The following is an 18,928-nucleotide window of genomic DNA, read 5'->3' as shown; positions in this document are numbered from 1 at the left end:
CCACTTGATGTAGGAAGAGCACTTTCCACTTGTCCAAGTCAATGGGCAATGTGAACTTTGTGTGTCTTAAACAACTCTGAAGTCAGCCCCTTGCCAGCAGGAACTTGTGTTATAGCATAGTAACCTAAAATACCTGCCAGTACAGGCTGACATGGTCCCAGCTGAAGCCTGCTCCCTCTCCTAGTCCCTGCTCCCACCCTCACCAACTCCCTCCAGGCCCAGGTCACACTTAGCAAGCAGACCAGCAACTCCCAGCTGTGGGGGTGGCTGGCTTAAGCAAGTACAAAAATTAAAATCCTCAGCCTGATAAGGTTGTCATGGCCAGGCTTTCAGCACTTGAGGAGGATGCTGAGTCCCTCATCCCTGGAACCCAAGACCTTTAAGCTAAGGGGTAGCACTCATGACTGGCATGGCCTGTCTCTTGAGAGCCCAAGGGAACAAAATCATTGCTCCCTCAGCAACAACGTCAGGGAAATAAGTTGGATTCTGCAAGTTGCTCATACATTGCTGCTTAAAAGGATTATTTTCTTTTTTTAAGGATGAGAACTCTAGGAGTCAGGGAAGGGCCTCCTTCAGGCTGCCTGATACAGCCTCGTCCAGAGCTGGTGTCCTCCAGGCCCCTCCCCAGGGTACGAATGGTGGTTTGCACCAGCTCCCATTGTTCTCATATGGTCTCTCTGAGCCTTGGTGCTGCTGCCACTCCTGCAGGGTCAGGGGATGGTGGCATTGGACATAGAAGAACAGTAGTGTGTGGTGGATTGAAAGGTGGGCTTGGGAGTCCAGCCAGGGATTCAGATTCCTGCTTTACCTCTTCTCACTCTGTCCTAGGGCGAGGCCTAACATCCCAGTGCCTTCTGAGTTACTCTGAGGATCACATGAGCTAATTGAATGAAAAGTGTTTAGCACTTTTCATAAGGCTTCTCAATTAATCTCCAGTGAATCTTGTGTTATTCTCCCTGTTTTATAGCTGAAGAAACTGAGACTCAGATTCGGTGACTGCCAAATTCACCCAGCTAGTATGCCAAGATCAGAGTCCAGGTCTATCTGATCCAAAGCCAGTGCTTTTTCCACCCCACCACACGGCCTTCCTGAACAGTGACCCTTTTTCACATATTTTGAGATTGTTACCATGTTCTTCCCATGTCTTCCCCTTCTCCAGGCTGACCTGACCCTATTTCTTTCTCTCGCCCCATCGCCCTTCATATGCATATTCTTAAAGCTATGTGTAGACCTCTATACTAGTTAGTTGTCCAGGTCTCATTTGAGCTTTGGGGCTGTTGCTCTGGTGAGGCCGTGCATAGTCCACTAAGGGCAGGCAGGGCCTGTGGCATTGCCTCTCCTACAGTAACCACCAGGCCTTGCAGGCAGAGCTGGTACTTGTCCAGTACCCAGCTAGCCTTGGTGACTAAACATGTTATCTATGAAAGTCACTGAGACTATCAATCCATCAATGAAACTTTAAGTTTTCTTTTATAATTATTTATGTCTTAATAGCTAGTACTGTCATGAACCTTTTTTTAAAATACGTTTTTATTGGTTTCAGAGAGAGGGAGAGGGGGATAGAAACATTAATGATGAGAGAGAGAGAGACTTCGATCGGCTGCCTCCTGCACACTCCCTACTGGGGATGAAGCCTGTAACCCAGGAATCGAACCATGACCTTCTGGTTCCTGGGTCAACACTCTGTCATTGAGCCATGCCGACAGGGCTCACAAACCTTTATATGTGCTCCATAGTAAGTACTGAACAGAACTTTAAATATCTAAAATTATGACCACTTAGCTGTGTAGCTGAAAAAATTCCAGTAACAGGTTAACAAAATTGCTTGGGACTCTTTTAGATTAATCCATTCTTCCTTAGCCTTGGCAGAGGTGCTCATCCAGGGACCTCAGTGCTTACTGAGCTGCTTTCAGGGGCCCTTAGAAACAGCCAGAACTTGGGGATGTATATATGTTTAATGGGTTTTTAAAATGCTAACATCTAAACTTTCCTGCTATAGAATCCATTCGAAATACCCCCAGCACTGACACCATGCCAGCCTCCTCGTCTCAGACATGCTGTACTGATCACCAGGATCCTGAAGGTGCTACAAGCTCCTCTTACTTGGCCAGCTCCCAAGAGGAAGATTCAGGCCAGAGTCTTCCTACCGCCCATGTTCGCCCTTCCCACCCATTGAAGAGCTTTGCTGTGCCAGCCATCCCACCCCCGGGTCCACCCACCTATGATCCCACGCTGCCAAGCACACCATTACTATCCCAGCAAGGTGAGTGAAGACAACAGCACTGGAGGGACCCTTTAGCTCTGGCTTATGGCAAAAGTCACCTCTTCTTTAAAGAATAATAAAGCAAGTACCCTTCAAGTTTCTCCCAGCAGTTTAGAGTAGCAGGGTGTCACTACCCCTCTCAGGGAGGGTATGGGCTTTCTCCTGTGGGAACCGGAGACGAATTGGCTGGGGAATGAAGGCTGACTTTTTATAGGTTGTTTTGGGTGCAGGATCCTTGGTGGTCATACCCAGTGGCATGGCTGTGAGCAGCAAATAATCATCTGCTCAGCCTCCCAGAATTGCCTCCCTCCACAGGGTCCCTACAAGCCAGAGGAGGGGCAAGGAGGCCAAGGATTGGAAACAAGGAGGAACCTTAGGAAATGAATTCCCTGCGTTTACACAGCAAACTCAAAGTCCCCTGACCTCAAAGGCATGCCTTTCCCCTACTCTTCCACATTATTATCTATTATAATGGTTTGTTTCAGAATAAGTCAGTGGTTCCCAAGCTTTTTGGTCTTAGGACCCCATTATACTCTTAAAAGCTGCCACCGCCACAAAAGAGCTTTCCCTCAACATTTACTGTATTATAAATTAAAACAAATATTTTTTATAATTCTTTATTGTTCAAAGTATTACACATGTCCTCCTTTTTCCCCCATTGACTCCCTCCAGCCCACCCCCACCCCAGCCATGCATAACCCATGGACACACCCTATTGTGTGTGTCCATGGGTTATGCATATATGCATACAAGTTCTTTGGTTGATTACCACCCACCTTCCCCCGCCTTCCCTCTGAGATGCCACACTCTTAAAACAGAAATTATAAAACTGTTTTACTCATTTTAAAATAGCAATACATCTGCCCTGGCCCTGTGGCTCAGTTAGTAAGCCAAAATGTTGCAGGTTTGATCCCTGGTCAGGGCACATATGGACATATGGGACACAACCAATCAATGTTTCTCTCTCTCTCTTTCTCTCTCTCTTTCTTTCTCCACACATACACCCTTCCTCTCTCTAAAATCAATAAAACATCCTTTGATGAGGATTAAAAAACAATAATAAAAATAGCAATACATCTATCATATTAAGATAAATAGCATATTTTAATGAAAAATGACTTTTTGAAAAGAAAAATGTAGTTAGGAGTGACATTGTGTTATATTTTTGCAAATCTCTTTAACGTCTGACATAATAGAAGACAGTTTCATTCTCTTACCTGCTTCTGCATTCAGTCTGTTGCAATATGTTGTTTTGTTTGAAGTATAAGAAGAAAATCTGGGCTCACAAATATGTGGTCAGACAAGGGAAGAGTATTTTTATAACTTTTTTTTCAGATAATTGCAGATATTCTTTTTTGATATTACAGCAAAACTCAGCAAGTTGTAGTTTCTTATAGTTTATGTGTAATGTGGAATCAGAAATCATCTCTGCTTCCTTAAAATCCATCTATCTTGTACTTTGAATGCATGATATTGAACACACCACACACATTAGTCATTTGGAAAATGTTGGTTTACTAACTTATACAGATCTTCCAAATCTTGATATATTTTATTACGTAATATCTAAAAATATATTCATTAATATCACCAAAGTCTGTAAGTATTGGGAAGCTCTCAAATTCATGGTGGCAGTCCTGGCCAGTGGTTAGAGTGTCAGCCCACATATCCAAAGGGTTTCAGGTTCGATCCCAAGGCCCTTGTCGGGGCACATGTGGGAGGCAACCAACCAATGTGTCTCGCACATTGACGCTTCTCTCTCTTTCTCTCTCTCTCTCTCTCTATCTATCTATCTCTCTCTCTCTCCCCCTCCCTCTCCCTTCCCCCTCCCCCCTCCATCCCTTCTACTCTCTCTAAAAATCAAGGGAAAAAATATCCTCTGGTGAGGATTAACAAAAAAATAAAAAACTCATGGTGGCAGATAGATGCAAGGTTTTATTTCTGTGGGATCGGTTGTTACTTCACCTCATTCATTTCTGATTTTGTTTATTTGGGTCCTCTCTCTTTGCTTCTTGGTGAGCCTGGCTAGAGGTTCATCAATATTGTTTATCCTTTCGAAGAACCAGCTCTTGGTTTTGTTGATCTTTTGTATTGTTTTTTTTTGGTCTCTATGTCATTTATTTCCACTCTGATCTTTATTGTTTCCTTCCTTCTGCTTACACTGGGCTTTTCTTACTTCTCTCTTTCTTTTCTTTTTTTATATATTTTATTGATTTTTCACAGAGAGAAAGGGAGAGGGATAGAGAGTTAGAAACATCAGTAAGAGAGCAACATCGATCAGCTGCCTCCTGCACACTCCCTACTGGGGATGTGCCCAAAACCAAGGTACGTGCCCTTGACCGGAATCAAACCTGGGACCCTTCAGTCCACAGGCCAACGCTCTTATCCACTGAGCCAAACCTGTTAGGGCTATTGCTCTCTTTCTAACTCTCTGAGTTGTAGGGTTAGATAATTTATTACCATTTTTTCTTGTTTTTTGAGGTAGGCCTGTAGAGCTATGAACTTCCCTCTCAAGACTGCTTTCACTGTGTCCCATAGATTTTTGGATTATTGTGTTTTCATTTTCATTTATTGCCATGATGCTTTTTATTTCTATTTTGATCTCTTTGGTAACCCAATCATTGTTTAATAGCATGCTATTTAGCCTCCAGGTGTTTGAATTTTTTCCATTGTTTTATTGTAGTTGATTTCTAGTTTTCTGCCATGGTGATCTGAGAAGATGCTTGATATGATTTCTATCTTCTTGAATTTGAAGAGACTTTGTTTGTGTCCTAATATGTGGTCTATCTTTGAAAATGACCCATGTGTACTTGAAAAGAATGTATATTCTGTGGCTTTGGGGTGAAATATTCTGAAGATGTCAATTCCATGTGATCTAGTGAGTCATTTAGGATTGATGTTTCTTTGCTGATTTTTTGTTTAGAGGATTTATCCAATAGTGTTAGTGGGGTATTCAAGTCACCTACTATGACTGTATTGCTGTCAATCTCTCCCTTGATATCCTCCAGAAGTTTTTTTATGTATTTGGGTGCTCCTGTATTGGGTGCATATATGTTTACCAGTGTTATATTTTCTTGCTGAATTGCTCCCTTTAGTATTATGAAGTGGCCCTCCTTATCTCTTGTTATGGCCTTCACTTTGATGTCTAATTTGTCAGATATAAGTACTGCTACCCCAGCTTTTTTTTTTCATTTCCATTTGCCTGAAAAACCCTTTTCCATTCCTTCACCGTCAGTCTGTGTGAGTCCTTTGTTCTCAGGTGGGTCTCCTGTAGATAGCAGATATATGGGTCATGTTTTCTTATCCACTCATCTACCCTATGTCTTTTGATTGGGGCATTTAATCCATTTACAAGGGAGATCCCTTGTAGATAACTTTCTGTCTCTCTCTGGCAGCCTTTAAGATTCTTACTTTGTCTTTGGTGTTTGCCAATTTAATTATAATGTGTCTTGGTGTCGGTCTTTTTGGGTTCGTCTTGTTTGGGACTCTGTGAGTTTCTTGGACCTGTGTGAGTTTTTTCTTCTTCCCAAATATCAGGGAAGTTTTCTGTCATTATTTCTTCAAACAGGTTTTCTATTCCTTGCTCAGTTTCCTCTTCTTCTGGAACCCCTGTTATGTGGATGTTGTTTTGTTTTGTGTTGTCCCAAAGTTCCCTTAGGCTCTCCTCCTGTTTTTTAAGGTTTTTTTTCCAGTTGCTGCTCTGCTTGGGTATTTTTTCCTACTTTGTCTTCTAGCTCTCTGATTCTCCACTTCTCCTAGTCTACTGTTGATGCTTTCTATTGTGTTCTTTATTGCAGCAATGTCATTTTTCATTTCTTTTTGGTTCTTCATTTCCTCTTGGTTCTTACACATATTGTTGAATTTATCTTCCATCCTTTTCAGTGTCCTTATGACTATTGCTCTGAATTCTCTCTCTGACAAATATCATGCCTCCATTTCAGTTACTTCCTTTTCTGGTGATTCCTCCTTTTCTTTCATATGGGGGCTGTTTCTTTGTCTTCCCATGTTTGCTCTTCTCAGGGTGTCTGGTTATGTAGCTCTCTTTCTTCTGCGTTGACTTAAAGGCACAAAATACAACACAACAAGACACAATGCACAGGGCACCAAATACAAATGTGTTCGCGATACCAATAACCCCAAACAAAGGTGACCACCAGAGAAAAGAGAATTAGGGGAGAGAAAAGAGTGCAAAAATAATATTGAGAAAAGAAAAATATGTAAGAGAGAAAAGAAAGAGAAGAAAAAAGAAGGGGGAAATATATGTATATGGGGAGAAAACTCCAAAAACCAACAGCTAATCCAAAAAATGCAAACAACAATCACCCTGAGATGAATGCAAACAACAAACAACTAATTCAAAAAATGCAAACAACAAATACCCTAACAACAAACACACAGCTGAATCTGAGGAGGCAGAGCTTATTTCCAGAAGGTAAGGTTAAGGAATCGAATGAATGGGGAAATGTCCACGATTCAGTATAGAGGAGGTAGAAAGAGAATGAGTGTATAAGAAGGAAAGTAAAAAACAAAATACTAGTACCAAAAAAAAAGAGAAAACATATATATATATATATATATATATATATATATATATACACACACACACACACACACACACATATATATATATATATACATATATATATATATATATATGTATATATATATTAAAAATCTCCCCTTTCTTTAATCTATCTATACACTGAGTGGCCAGATTATTATGGTCTCTGAACACCTAATAATCTGGCCACTCAGTGTATATCCTATATAATAAAAGGCTAATATGCAAATTGTCCCCTCTACCAGGAGTTCAACCAGCAGGCAGGCCAGCCAACCTACCCCTGGCCAGCCTGGCCAGACCCCAGCCATGCACGAATTCATGCACCAGGCCTCTAACATACATATTCTCTCTCTCTCTCTCTCTCTCTCTCTCTCTCTCTCTCTCTCTCTCTCTCTGAGTGGCCAGATTATTATATGTTCAGGGATCATAATAATCTGGCCACTCAGTGTATATTCATCTATTATTGGAAAAGGAGAATAGAGAGTAGATAGGCCTGAGTTGGTGATTGGAATTAATTAAGCTATTAGTAGAAGAAGAGAACAAGTGAGGAGAGGAAAAACAGAAGCAAAAAAAAAGGGAAAAAACTAACAATGACAACAATAAGACAGAAAGAAAGAAAAAGGAAAAATATTTGGCTAGTGAAGAAAGAGAAGAGAGAAGTATGCATGGACTTGGAGCAGGGGAGAGGAAATTAGATATATGAGTAAGATTAGTTTTAAACCGGGAGTAAAAAGAAAGAATAGAGAAAAACTAAAGCAGGAACAGGGTAAGAGAAACAAGATGAAAAAGGGGGAAAAGTGAAGAAGAGAGTGTTGGCATAAAGGAAAAAATTGAGATAGAGTAAAATAATGCTAAAAGAAAAAGAAAAATAGAATGTAGAACACTAATCCCAGAATAAAATAAAATAAAGAAAAAATAAAACTTTTTTAAAAGGTAAAATAATAGTAGAAATAATAATAATAATTAAAAATAAAAGTATAATAATAAAAAAGTAAAATCAAGTGAGAAAAGAAATGTTTAGTTTCTTAAGTAAAAGATAAATAAAAAAGTGAAGTAGTGAAGGTCGTTCACTTCCTCTACTTTCTGCCTGGCACGTATATTTCCTGTCAGGTAGTCAGCACAGTGTTGCAGTTCCCTGCGATCCACCGCTCCTCTGTGTCATAAGCCATAATCTTGGTTTCAAGCAGGCGGGAACTCTCTGCTCACTTTGTTTCTCTGCCTGCCTTCAGTTGTATTTACACAAGCATCAGTTTCTGACACAACCCTTGGGTGGCAGTGTTTCTGTATTAACTTCCGAGACTAAATGGCCCCTCAGCCCAGTGTATAGACTCTTCTTTCCCTGCCGCACTTAATACTGGGTTGGAAGGATGGACTGACCCAGAGCTGGTTTCCTGCTCATCTCTCCTTATTCCAATCCCCAGTTTCCACCGAAACAACTTTCCCCTGTAGTCTCGGTGAGTGTTTTTAATTAGAAGATACTGTGTACTGGACTAGCAAGCAAAAGCAAGATAGTAAAAAAGACAGAGGAACCGCGCCAACTCGCGTCTTTCTCCCCGCAGCACTGTGCAGCCGGTAAAGAACTTCAGGCTGCCTTTCTGGGCACAGTCTCCCATGGCTGTGGGCTTATCTAGAGTCCCCCTCTGCCAGCAGCCCTGTGGACCCCCTTCCACATTCAAGGGCTACACTGACCCCAAGGGCCGTGGATTTGGTGGAGCGCAGTCTCCCTCTGAGACTCTAGTCCTCGCTGCACGCGTTTCTCCCTCCAACCCGGAGACCAGATCTCACCTCTCCAGGGGATCTCTGACCTTTCTATTCACAGATTGCCTCACCAGCTGTGTTTAATTCGCCATTTCCAGGTGGGTGTTATTCCATTCAGCTGTTCCTTCTATCTGCTCTGTGAAAAGGCTCATGGCCCGTCCGCGTATTTGGCACCACTTTGTCTCCCCCTGGACAAACTTTTCAGGTGCCCATGGCCAGGGAGGCTGGAGTCTCTGTTCATGGGTTCGCAGCTGAGGCAGCTGGTCCCTGGGTGTTGTGGTTGTAGGGTCCCAGGAGGTATCCGAGGTCTCCCCAGGTGAGGGTAAGGCTGGGCTTCCAATCACAGCCGCTCTCCCCTTTAATATGGTGCCGTCTCTGCGGCAGAACTGGCCGCTCCGGGAGAGATTTCAGCAGTAGTAGAGGCTGCCTGGCTAGGGGAGCCTGGTCCACCAGTCCCCAACAATCCTACAGAATATAGCTGTCCTTCACTCACAAATACGCACATCCACGCACTCTCCTTTCACTCTCTCACACACTATCTTGCAGCCTGCCATCCTGTCAGCCACCATCTTGGATCCAAATTCTTACCAGGTATCCGGTTAATCGGATTTTTTTCAATAGATGGAGTTACACATATGTTGATAGATATGTGATTTGATATGTATGCTATTTTGTTGTGTTGACAGCAAGCTTCAAAACAATATGTCAAATTTGCTGAAGGTGTTAACATCATAGATATTTTTATGCTGAAAAAGGTCGAATTTCGCCCTAACCGGTTTGGCTCAGTGCATAGAGCATCGGCCTGTGGACTGATGAAAGGTCCCAGGTTCAATTCCAGTCAAGGGCATATACCTTGGTTGCGGGCACATCCCCAGTAGGAGCTGTGCAAGAAGCAGCTGATCGATGTTTCTCTCTCATCGATGTTTCTGACTCTCTATCCTTCTCCCTTCCTCTCTGTAAAAAATCAATAAAATATATTTTTAAAAAAATAACGAATTTCGTGCAAAAAAAAAAGCATTTGTGGGAAGTTTTAATTCATTACTTTATTTTGAAGAAAAAGTTATCATATACTTCGGGAAGCTTATGGTGAACATGCTCCATCTCAAGATATTTGTGAACGCTGGTTTAAACACTTTAAAAGTTATGATTTTTATGTGAAAGACAAAGAATGTCCAGATCAACCGAAAAAGTTTGAAGACCAACAATTACAAGCATTATTGGATGAAGATGCGTGTCAAACTCAAAAACAACTTGCAGAAAGATTAAACGTTGTTCAGCAAACAATTTCCAATCATTTACAAACAATGGGAAAGATTTTAAAGAAAGAAAAATGGGTGCCACATCAACTGAAGGAAAGACAAATGGAAAACCGAAAAGTCATCAGTAAAATGTTACTTCAGCGGTACAAAAGAAAGTCCTTTTTGCATCAAATTGTGACTGGCAATGAAAAGTGGATTTATTTTGAGAATCCAAAATGCACAAAATCATGGGTTGATCCAGGTCAACCATCAACATCGACTGCAAGGCCAAATCTCTTTGGAAAGAAGACAACGCTCTGCGTTTGGTGGGATCAGGAAGGTGTGGTGTATTATGAGCTACTAAAACCGGTGAAACCGTTAATACTGATCACTACCGACAACAAATAATCAATTTGAACCACGCTTTGATCTTAAAATGACCAGAATGTTCCAGAAGACACGGAAAAGTAATTTTGCTTCATGACAACGCACCATCACACAACTTCAAAACCAGTTAAAGACTCGTTAAAAGATCTTTCCTGGGAAGTATTAACCCACCTGCCGTATTCACTAGACCTTGCTCCTTCACATTACCACTTGTTCCGATCGATGGCACATGTACTTTCTGAGCAGCACTTCAAAACATACGAAGAAGTGGAAAATTGCGTCTCTGAATGGTTTGCCTCAAAACAAGAAAATTTCTATTGGGACGGTATCCACAAATTACCTGAAAGATGGGAAAAAATGTGTAGCTAGTGATGGACATTACTTTCAATAAAGCGCTTTTGATGTTTCTCCTGAAATTATCGTGTTTTCTTTGATTTCTTTTTTTTTTTTTTTCAAATTTTTTATTAAGGTATTATATGTGTACATATCTTACCATTGCCCCCCCCACCCCACTCCCATACCTGCCCTCACCCCCCAATGTTTTGCATCCCTTGGTTACTCTTATATGCATGCATACAAGTCCTTCAGTTGATCTCTTATTTCCCCCACCTCTCCCTAACCTTACCGCTGTAATTGGACACTCTGTTTGATGCTTTACTGCCTCTGTAACTATCTTTTGGTTCATCAGTTTATAATGTTTTTCATTATCCCTAAATGAGTGAGATCATGTGGTATTTTTCTTTCATTGACTGGCTTATTTCACTTAGCATAATGTTCTCTAATTCCATCCACGTGTCTACAAATGGTAGTAATTCCTTCTTTTTTTATGGCAGCATGTATTCCATTGTGTAGATGTACCATAGTTTTCTGATCCAGTCATCTGCTGACGGGCAGCTAGGCTGTTTCCAAATCTTAGCTATTGTAAATTGTGCTGCTATGAACATAGGGGTGCATATATCCTTTCTGATTGGTGTTTCTGGTTTCTTAGGATATATTCCTAGGAGTGGGATTACTGGGTCAAATGGGAGTTCCATTTTCAGTTTTTTGAGGAAACTCCATACTGTTCTCCACAGTGGCTGCACCAGTCTGCATTCCCACCAGCAGTGCACGAGGGTTCCTTTTTCTCCGCATCCTCGCCAACACTTGTCGTTTGTTGATTTGTTGATGATAGCCATTCTGACAGGTGTGAGATGGTATCGCATTGTCGTTTTGATTTGCATCTCTCGGATAATTAGTGACTTTGAGCATGTTTTCATGTGTCTCTTGGCCTTCCTTCTGTCTTCTTTCGAAAAGATTCTATTTAGGTCCGTTGCCCATTTTTTTATTGGATCATTTATCTTCCTTTTATTAAGTTGTATAAGCTGCCTGTAGATGTTGGAAATTAAACCTTTATCAGTGATACCATTTGCAAATATGTTCTCCCATACAGTGGGGTTTCTTGTTGTTTTGTTGATGGTTTCTTTTGCTGTGCAAAAGCTTTTTATTTTGATGTAGTCCCATTTGTTTATTTTCTCTTTGGCTTCCATTGCCCTAGGGGCAGTATCACTGAAAAAGTTCTTTTGGCATATGTCTGAGATTTTGCTGCCTGAGGATTCCTCTACTATTTTTATGGTTTCCCATCTTATATTTAAGTCCTGTATCCATTTTGAGTTTATTTTTGTGTATGGTGTAAGTTGGTGATCTAGTTTCATTTTTTTGCAAGTATCTGTCCAATTTTCCCAACACCATTTATTGAAGAGACTGTCTTGACTCCATTGTATGCTCATGCCTCCTTTGTCAAATATTAATTGCGCATATTGGTTTGGGTCGATATCTGGATTCTCTATTCTATTCCATTGATCTATATGTCTGTTCTTGTGCCAGTACCAGGCTGTTTTGAGGACAGTGGCTTTGTAATACAGCTTGAAATCTGGTATTGAGATCCCTCCTACTTTATTCTTCTTTCTCAGGATTGCTGTGGCTATTCGGGGTCTTTTTTTATTCCAGATGAATTTTTGGAGAGTTCTTTCTAGGTCTGTGAAATATGCTGTTGGTATTTTAATGGGGAGTGCATTGAATCTATAGATTGCTTTGGGTAGTATGGACATGTTGATGATGTTGATTCTACCAATCCATGAACATGGTATGTTCTTCCATCTGTTTACATCTTCCTCTATCTCTTTTTTCAGTGTCCTGTAGTTTTCCGCATATAGGTCTTTTACCTCCTTGGTTAGGTTTATTCCTAAGTATCTTAATTTTTTTGGTGCGATGGAAAATGGGATTGCTTTTTTAGTCTCTCTTTCTGTAAGTTCACTGTTGGTGTATAGAAATGCCATAGATTTCTTGGCGTTAATTTTGTATCCTGCTACCTTGCCGAATTCATTTATTAAGTCTGTTAGTTTTTTGATAGAGTCTTTCGGGTTTTTTATGTACAATATCATGTCATCTGCAAATAAGGACAGCTTTACTTCTTCTTTTCCAATTTGGATGCCTTTTATTTCTTCTTCTTGTCTAATTGCAATGGCTAATACTTCCAGTACTATGTCAAACAGGAGTGGTGAGAGTGGGCATCCTTGTCTTGTTCCTGTTCTTAGGGGAAATGGTTTTAGTTTTTGCCCATTGAGTATGATGTTAGCTGTGGGTTTATCATATATAGCTTTTATTATGTTGAGGTATGATCCTTCTATTCCCACCTTGTTGAGAGTTTTTATCAAGAAAGGGTGTTAGATTTTGTCAAATGCTTTTTCTGCATCAATTGATATGACTATGTGATTTTTATCTTTCAATTTGTTTATGTGATGTATCACATTTATTGATTTTCGGATATTGAACCATCCTTGCATTCCTGGGATAAACCCTACTTGGTCATGGTGTATGATCTTTCTGATGTACTGCTGGATGCAATTTGCTAGAATTTTGTTGAGGATTTTGGCATCTACATTCATGAGGGATATTGGCCTGTAATTCTCTTTCATTGTGTTGTCTTTATCTGGTTTTGGTATTAGGGTGATGCTGGCTTCATAGAAGGAGCTTGGAAGTGTTCCTTCCTCTTGAATTTTTTGGAATAGTCTGAGGAGGATAGGTTTTAGTTCTTTCTTGAATGTTTGGTAAAACTCTCCTGTGAAGCCGTCTGTCCCCGGGCTTTTGTTTGCCGGAAGCTCTTTGATGACTGCTTCAATTTCTTCCATAGTTACTGGCATATTGAGCTGTTTAGATTCTTCCTGATTGAGTTTTGGAAGGTTATATTTTTCTAGGAATATGTCCATTTCCTCCAGGTTGTCCAGTTTGTTGGAATAGAGTTGTTCGTAGTATTTTTTAACAATCCTTTGTATTTCGGCGGGATCTGTTGTTATTTCACCTCTTTCATTTCTGATTTTGTTTATTTGGGTCCTCTCTCTTTGCTTCTTGGTGAGCCTGGCTAGAGGTTCATCAATCTTGTTTATCCTTTCAAAGAACCAGCTCTTGGTTTTGTTGATCTTTTGTATTGTTTCTTTGGTCTCTATGTCGTTTATCTGTGCTCTGATCTTTATTATTTCCTTCCTTCTGCTTACACTGGGCTTTTCTTGTTGCTCTTTTTCTAACTCTTTGAGTTGTTGTGTTAGGTAATTTATTACCCCTGTTTCTTGTTTTTTGCAGTAGGCTTGTAGAGCTATGAACTTCCCTCTCAAGACTGCTTTCGCTGTGTCCCATAGATTTTGGATTGTAGTGTTTTCATTGTCATTTGTTGTCATGATGTTTTTTATTTCTTCTTTGATCTCTCTGGTAACCCAGTCATGGTTTAATAGCATGCTGTTTAGTCTCCATGTGTTTGATTTCTTTGTGTTGTTTTTATTGTAGTTGATTTCCAGTTTTATGCCACTGTGGTCTGGGAAGATGCTTGATATGATTTCTATCTTCTTGAATTTGAAGAGACTTTGCCTATGTCCCAACATATGGTCTATCTTTGAAAATGACCCATGTGCACTTGAGAAGAATGTATAATCTGTGGCTTTGGGGTGAAATGTTCTGAAGATGTCAATTAATTCCATCTGGTCTAGTGAGTCATTTAGGATTGATGTTTCTTTGCTGATTTTTTGTTTAGAGGATTTGTCCAATGGTGATAGTGGGGTATTAAAGTCTCCTACTATGATTGTATTGCTGTCAATCTCTCCCTTGATATCCTCCAGGAGTTTTTTTATGTATTTGGGTGCTCCTGTATTGGGTGCATATATGTTTACCAGAGTTATTTCTTCTTGTTGGATTGTTCCCTTTAGTATTATGAAGTGGCCTTCCTTGTCTCTTGTTATGTCCTTCAGTTTGAGATCTAATTTGTCAGATATAAGTATTGCTACCCCAGCTTTTTTTTCAGTTCCAGTTGCCTGGAAAACCTTTTTCCATCCCTTCACCCTCAGTCTGTGTGCGTCTTTTTTTCTGAGGTGGGTTTCTTGTAGACAGCAGATATATGGGTCATGTTTTCTTATCCAATCCATTACCCTATGTCTTTTGATTGGGGCATTTAATCCATTTACATTTAAAGTTATTATTGATAGGTACTTATTTGTCGCCATTCCTATTCTTTACCCCTGTGTTCCTTCTTCGCTTCCTATTTCTTTTTTTTTTTTTACAGCAGACCCTTTAGCATTTCTTGCATTGCTGGTTTGGTGGTAATAAATTCCCTTAGTCCTTTTTTGTTTGTGAAGCTCCTGATTTCACCTTCAATTTTGATTGACAGCCTTGCTGGGTACAGTATTCTTGGATTCAGACCCTTCCTTTGCATGACTTTGTATATTTCATTCCATTCCCTTCTGGCCTGATGAGTTTCTGTTGAGAAATCAGTTGCTAGTCTGATGGGGGTTCCTTTGTATGTAACTTTCTGTCTCCCTCTGGCCGCTTTTAAGATTCTTACTTTGTCATTGGTGTTTGCCAATTTAATTATAATGTGCCTTGGCGTCGGTCTTTTGGGGTTCATTTTGCTTGGGACTCTGTGAGCTTCTTGGATTTGTGTGGGTTTTTTCTTCTCTATATCAGGGAAATTTTCTGTCATTATTTCTTCAAATAGGTTTTCTATTCCTTGCTCAGCTTCCTTTCCTTCTGGAACCCCTATTATGCGGATGTTGTTTTGTTTCGTGTTATCCCAAAGTTCCCTTAGGCTCTCCTCCTGCCTTTTAATTTTTTTTTCTAGAAGTTGCTCTACTTGGGTATTTTTTCCCATCTTGTCTTCTAGCTCACTGATGCGGTCCTCTGCTTCTTCTAGTCTACTCTTGATGCTTTCTATTGAGTTCTTTACAGCAGCGATGTCATTTTTCATTTCTTCTTGGTTCTTCTTCATTTCCTCTTGGTTCTTGCTCATATTGTCGAATTTGTCTTCCATTCTTTTCAGCCACCTTATGACCATTTCTCTGAATTCTTTTTCTGGAAGGTTGCTTGCTTCCATTTCGTTTACTTCCTTTTCTGGTGATGCCTGCTTTTCTTTCATATGCGGGCTGTGTCTTTGTCTCCCCATGGTCTCTCTTCTCTGGGTGTCTGGTTATGTAGTTCTCTCTCTCCTGTGTCGATTTAAAGGCACAAAATACAGCACTACCAGGTACAACACACAAGGCACTGAACAGAAATGTATTCACGATATCAACAACCTCCAATAAAGGTGACCACCAGAGAAAGGCAAATCAGGGGATAGTAGAGAAAGAAGAAGAGGAAAAAGAAAGAAAGAAGAAGAAGAAGAAAAAAAAGGGGGCGTGTCAAAATGAAATTGGGAAAAGGGAAAAAAAGAAGAAAAAAAAGTAAGAGAGACAAGAAAGAGACTAAGAGAGAAAGGGAAACAGACTATATATATTGGGGATAAAACTCCAATAGAACAATCACTTATCCCAGCAAATGCCAGCAACAAGTACCTGGGGATTAATACAAACTACAACACCAACTAATATTGAGTGAGGCAAGGGAAAACAGAGGCACTAAACAAACAAAAAAATAAACAAAAGAAGAATAAGCAAAACAATCTCATAAAAAAGCATAAAAATTCGATACAATCTACATTCAAACGAACAACAACAAAAGGACAGAGAGAAGAACAATTTTTTGGATAGTTAAGACAGCGAAGAGAGCGGTGTATATGGACTTGGAGCAGGGGATTGGAGATTAGATATATAAGTAGGGTGAAATTTTAAAAGGGGGTAAACAGAAAGAATAGGGAAAATCTAAAGCAGGAAAGGGGTAAGATAAACAGGACACTGAAAAGGGAAAAGTGAGGAAGAGAGTGATGGCATAAAGGTAGATTTGAGATAGAGTAAAATGATGCTAAAGGAAAGATAAAAATAGAATGTAGAACATTAATCCCAAAACAAAATGAAGAGAAAATAAAATGACACTTAAAAAAAAAAAGATAAAATAGCAGTAGTAATAATACGGATTGAAAATAAAAATGTAATAATTAAAAAGGTAAAATCAAGTGAGGAAAAAATTAGTTTCTTGAGTAAAAGATGCAAAAAATGAAAATAAAAAAATAAAAATAAAATGTGGAGTAGTGAAGGTCATTCACTTCCTCTGTTGTTCTGTTTGGCACACCTGTTTCTCAGTCCGGACAGTATTGCAGTTCCCTGCGTTCCACTGCTCTTCAGTGATGTAAGCCAGTCCTGATTTTAAGCAGGCAGTGTGTCTTAATTCGTATTCCTTTATTTTTGATTACACAAGAGTCAATTTGTGATTCAGCCCCTGGGTGGCAGTGTTTCTGGATTGACTTCCGGGTTTATCTATGGCCTCTCTAGGGAGTGTTAGAGCCTTCTTTCCCTGTGGCACTCACTACCGGTTTGTGGGAGTGGGCTGCCTCAGAGCTGGCTCTCCGATGGTCACTCCCCGCTCCGATCCCCAGGTTCCAGAAAAACAACTTTCCCCTGCAGTCTCCCAGGGTGTCCCCAACTGGGTGAACCTATGAATTGGGCTTAGTAATCAGAAGCAAGAATTTCAAGAGGAAAAAGCCCAAGTGTGCGCACTCCGTGGCTGCGCGTAAGTCTAGCACACCCCTGAAATTCTTAGGGTGTCCCTGCACTTCAGATCAAAATGGGTTGCTTTTTAGAGAGCCCTTCTGTTAGCAGCTCTGAGGAACCCCTTCCACATTCACAAATCACGCCAGCCCCAGCAGCCACCGATTTTTCTAGGCACAGACTTCCCTGGTCCTCCAGCTCCCGCAAAACGCGCGTTCCTCTCTCGCGCTGGGACCAGAGACCTCACCTTATCCTAGGCGAAATCTGACCTTTCCGTGGTGGAGTGTAGAGCTCCTCTGAACCCGTGTGTTTGCGCCAATTGGGGAGCGTTGTTCTGGGGCTCGCAGCTGTTCCGTGGGTGCCGCAGTTGTGGATTCTCAGGCTTCCGATAAGCTCCACTTTCCGGTTCCAGATGGCGGAGACTCTGCGTCCAAGCCCGCAGCTCCGGGAGGGGACCCAGCCGCAGTGGGAGCTGCCAGGTCAGGGGAACCCCGTCTAGCAGTCTCCCACCTTCTTCTGGAGTTCAGCTGTCCCCCAACTTGCCAACAAACACTCCTCGTGTGACCCTCAGCTGTTCTTTCTTTCTGCTCCGGGACAAGGCTCGGAACACGTCTGTCTATTCCGCCGCCATTTTTCTCCCCCCTGTTTTCTTTGATTTCAAAATCCGCCATTATTAACCGGTACACCTTGTATTTCTAGATGCAGGGTTTTAAAAACTCTAGTTTTACTTAAAACTTAAATACTGTCCATTGTTTTTCTTGAAGTGACTGGCTTACTTCATTCACTTTCTAGAAAATGTCTGCCAAATGCTTAAGTCCAGATAACTGGCTTGTCAGTCTCTTTGAACTAACATTGGTATTCATGATACAAGTGACAGTACAGTTCACAACACGGGCTGCCCCAGGTGTCTGGTGGGAACAGTTCTCCCACCTCGGTGTACAGCAGCAATCCTGTGTGCATACTGTCCTTTTTGTCATATAGGATATTTAAATGCTGTGTAATCAAGGTCCAGATTTAATAAAATAATTTTTACTATTTCATAAAGAATGATCTTAAACTGACTGCTTTTAAACTGCAAGTGTGTATCAGCGAGTGACTTTACAGTTTGGGGCCACTACCTTCAGCCATGCTTGGGCTCTAGCAGTTTTACCCACTGTTGCTTTTGTACCATCAGAGTAAGGGCAAAAAATACAGTAGTATTATTATCAAAAGAGTTTAATCTACCAGATATCCTGCAAGGGATCCATGGATCACTATATTTGAGGCCCACGAGACTAGGAGGTTAATTTTCTAAAGCCAAATGGAATATTTCCTCTGGCCTCTTGGATGCCCTGTTTTCTCCCTCCTTCCATCTTGTTCCAGGGCCTTCTCAGTGCCGGATTGCTGCACTGGGTCTGGGTGTATCCCTCACTGGGTATATCCCTTCACGCAGTCTGGGTGGAGCAAGCTTAACTACACACCTGACACTGCCCTTTCCCCTCAGCTCTGAGCCATCACATTCACTCGATGAAGACGGCCTCCATTGGGACCTTAGGAAGGAGCAGGCCTCCCATGCCCGTGGTGGTTCCCAGTGCCCCCGAAGTGCAGGAGACCACAAGGATGCTGGAAGACTCCGAAAGTGTAAGTTCACGGGGCCATCAGCCCAGCCAGCTTTCCAGGAGAATGTCCCAGGACCTGAGTGTGCAGGTCCTACTGATGCTGTGCTGGCCCAGAGTATGAAGCAGGTTCACTCATTCACTCCGTAGACACACTTGATGGAGCATCTCTCTGAGCCAGGAACTGT

The 18,928-nt window shown here is 41.1% G+C and overlaps 1 protein-coding gene across 14 annotated transcripts in view; it reads left to right on the top strand.

Annotated features, from left to right (window-relative positions):
• NEO1 (neogenin 1) overlaps positions 1-18,928 on the top strand; it is a 352,200-nt gene that overhangs the window by 331,634 nt on the left and 1,638 nt on the right. For 12 of the 14 annotated variants that reach the window (XM_080657714.1, XM_080657720.1, XM_080657718.1 and 9 more), the window contains 2 exons: positions 2,000-2,263; positions 18,629-18,765. In XM_080657714.1, the coding sequence (XP_080513840.1) occupies positions 2,000-2,263; positions 18,629-18,765 (401 nt within the window). The remainder of the gene's footprint in view (positions 1-1,999; positions 2,264-18,628; positions 18,766-18,928) is intronic. The other 2 variants (XM_080657716.1, XM_080657712.1) reach the window with 1 other exon arrangement.

Source organism: Plecotus auritus (assembly GCF_963455305.1).
Source record: "Plecotus auritus genome assembly, chromosome: 1".
Taxonomy (NCBI): domain Eukaryota; kingdom Metazoa; phylum Chordata; class Mammalia; order Chiroptera; family Vespertilionidae; genus Plecotus; species Plecotus auritus.
The sequence above is the reverse complement of the archived record's forward strand: the minus strand, read 5'-3'. Positions and strand labels throughout refer to the sequence as shown.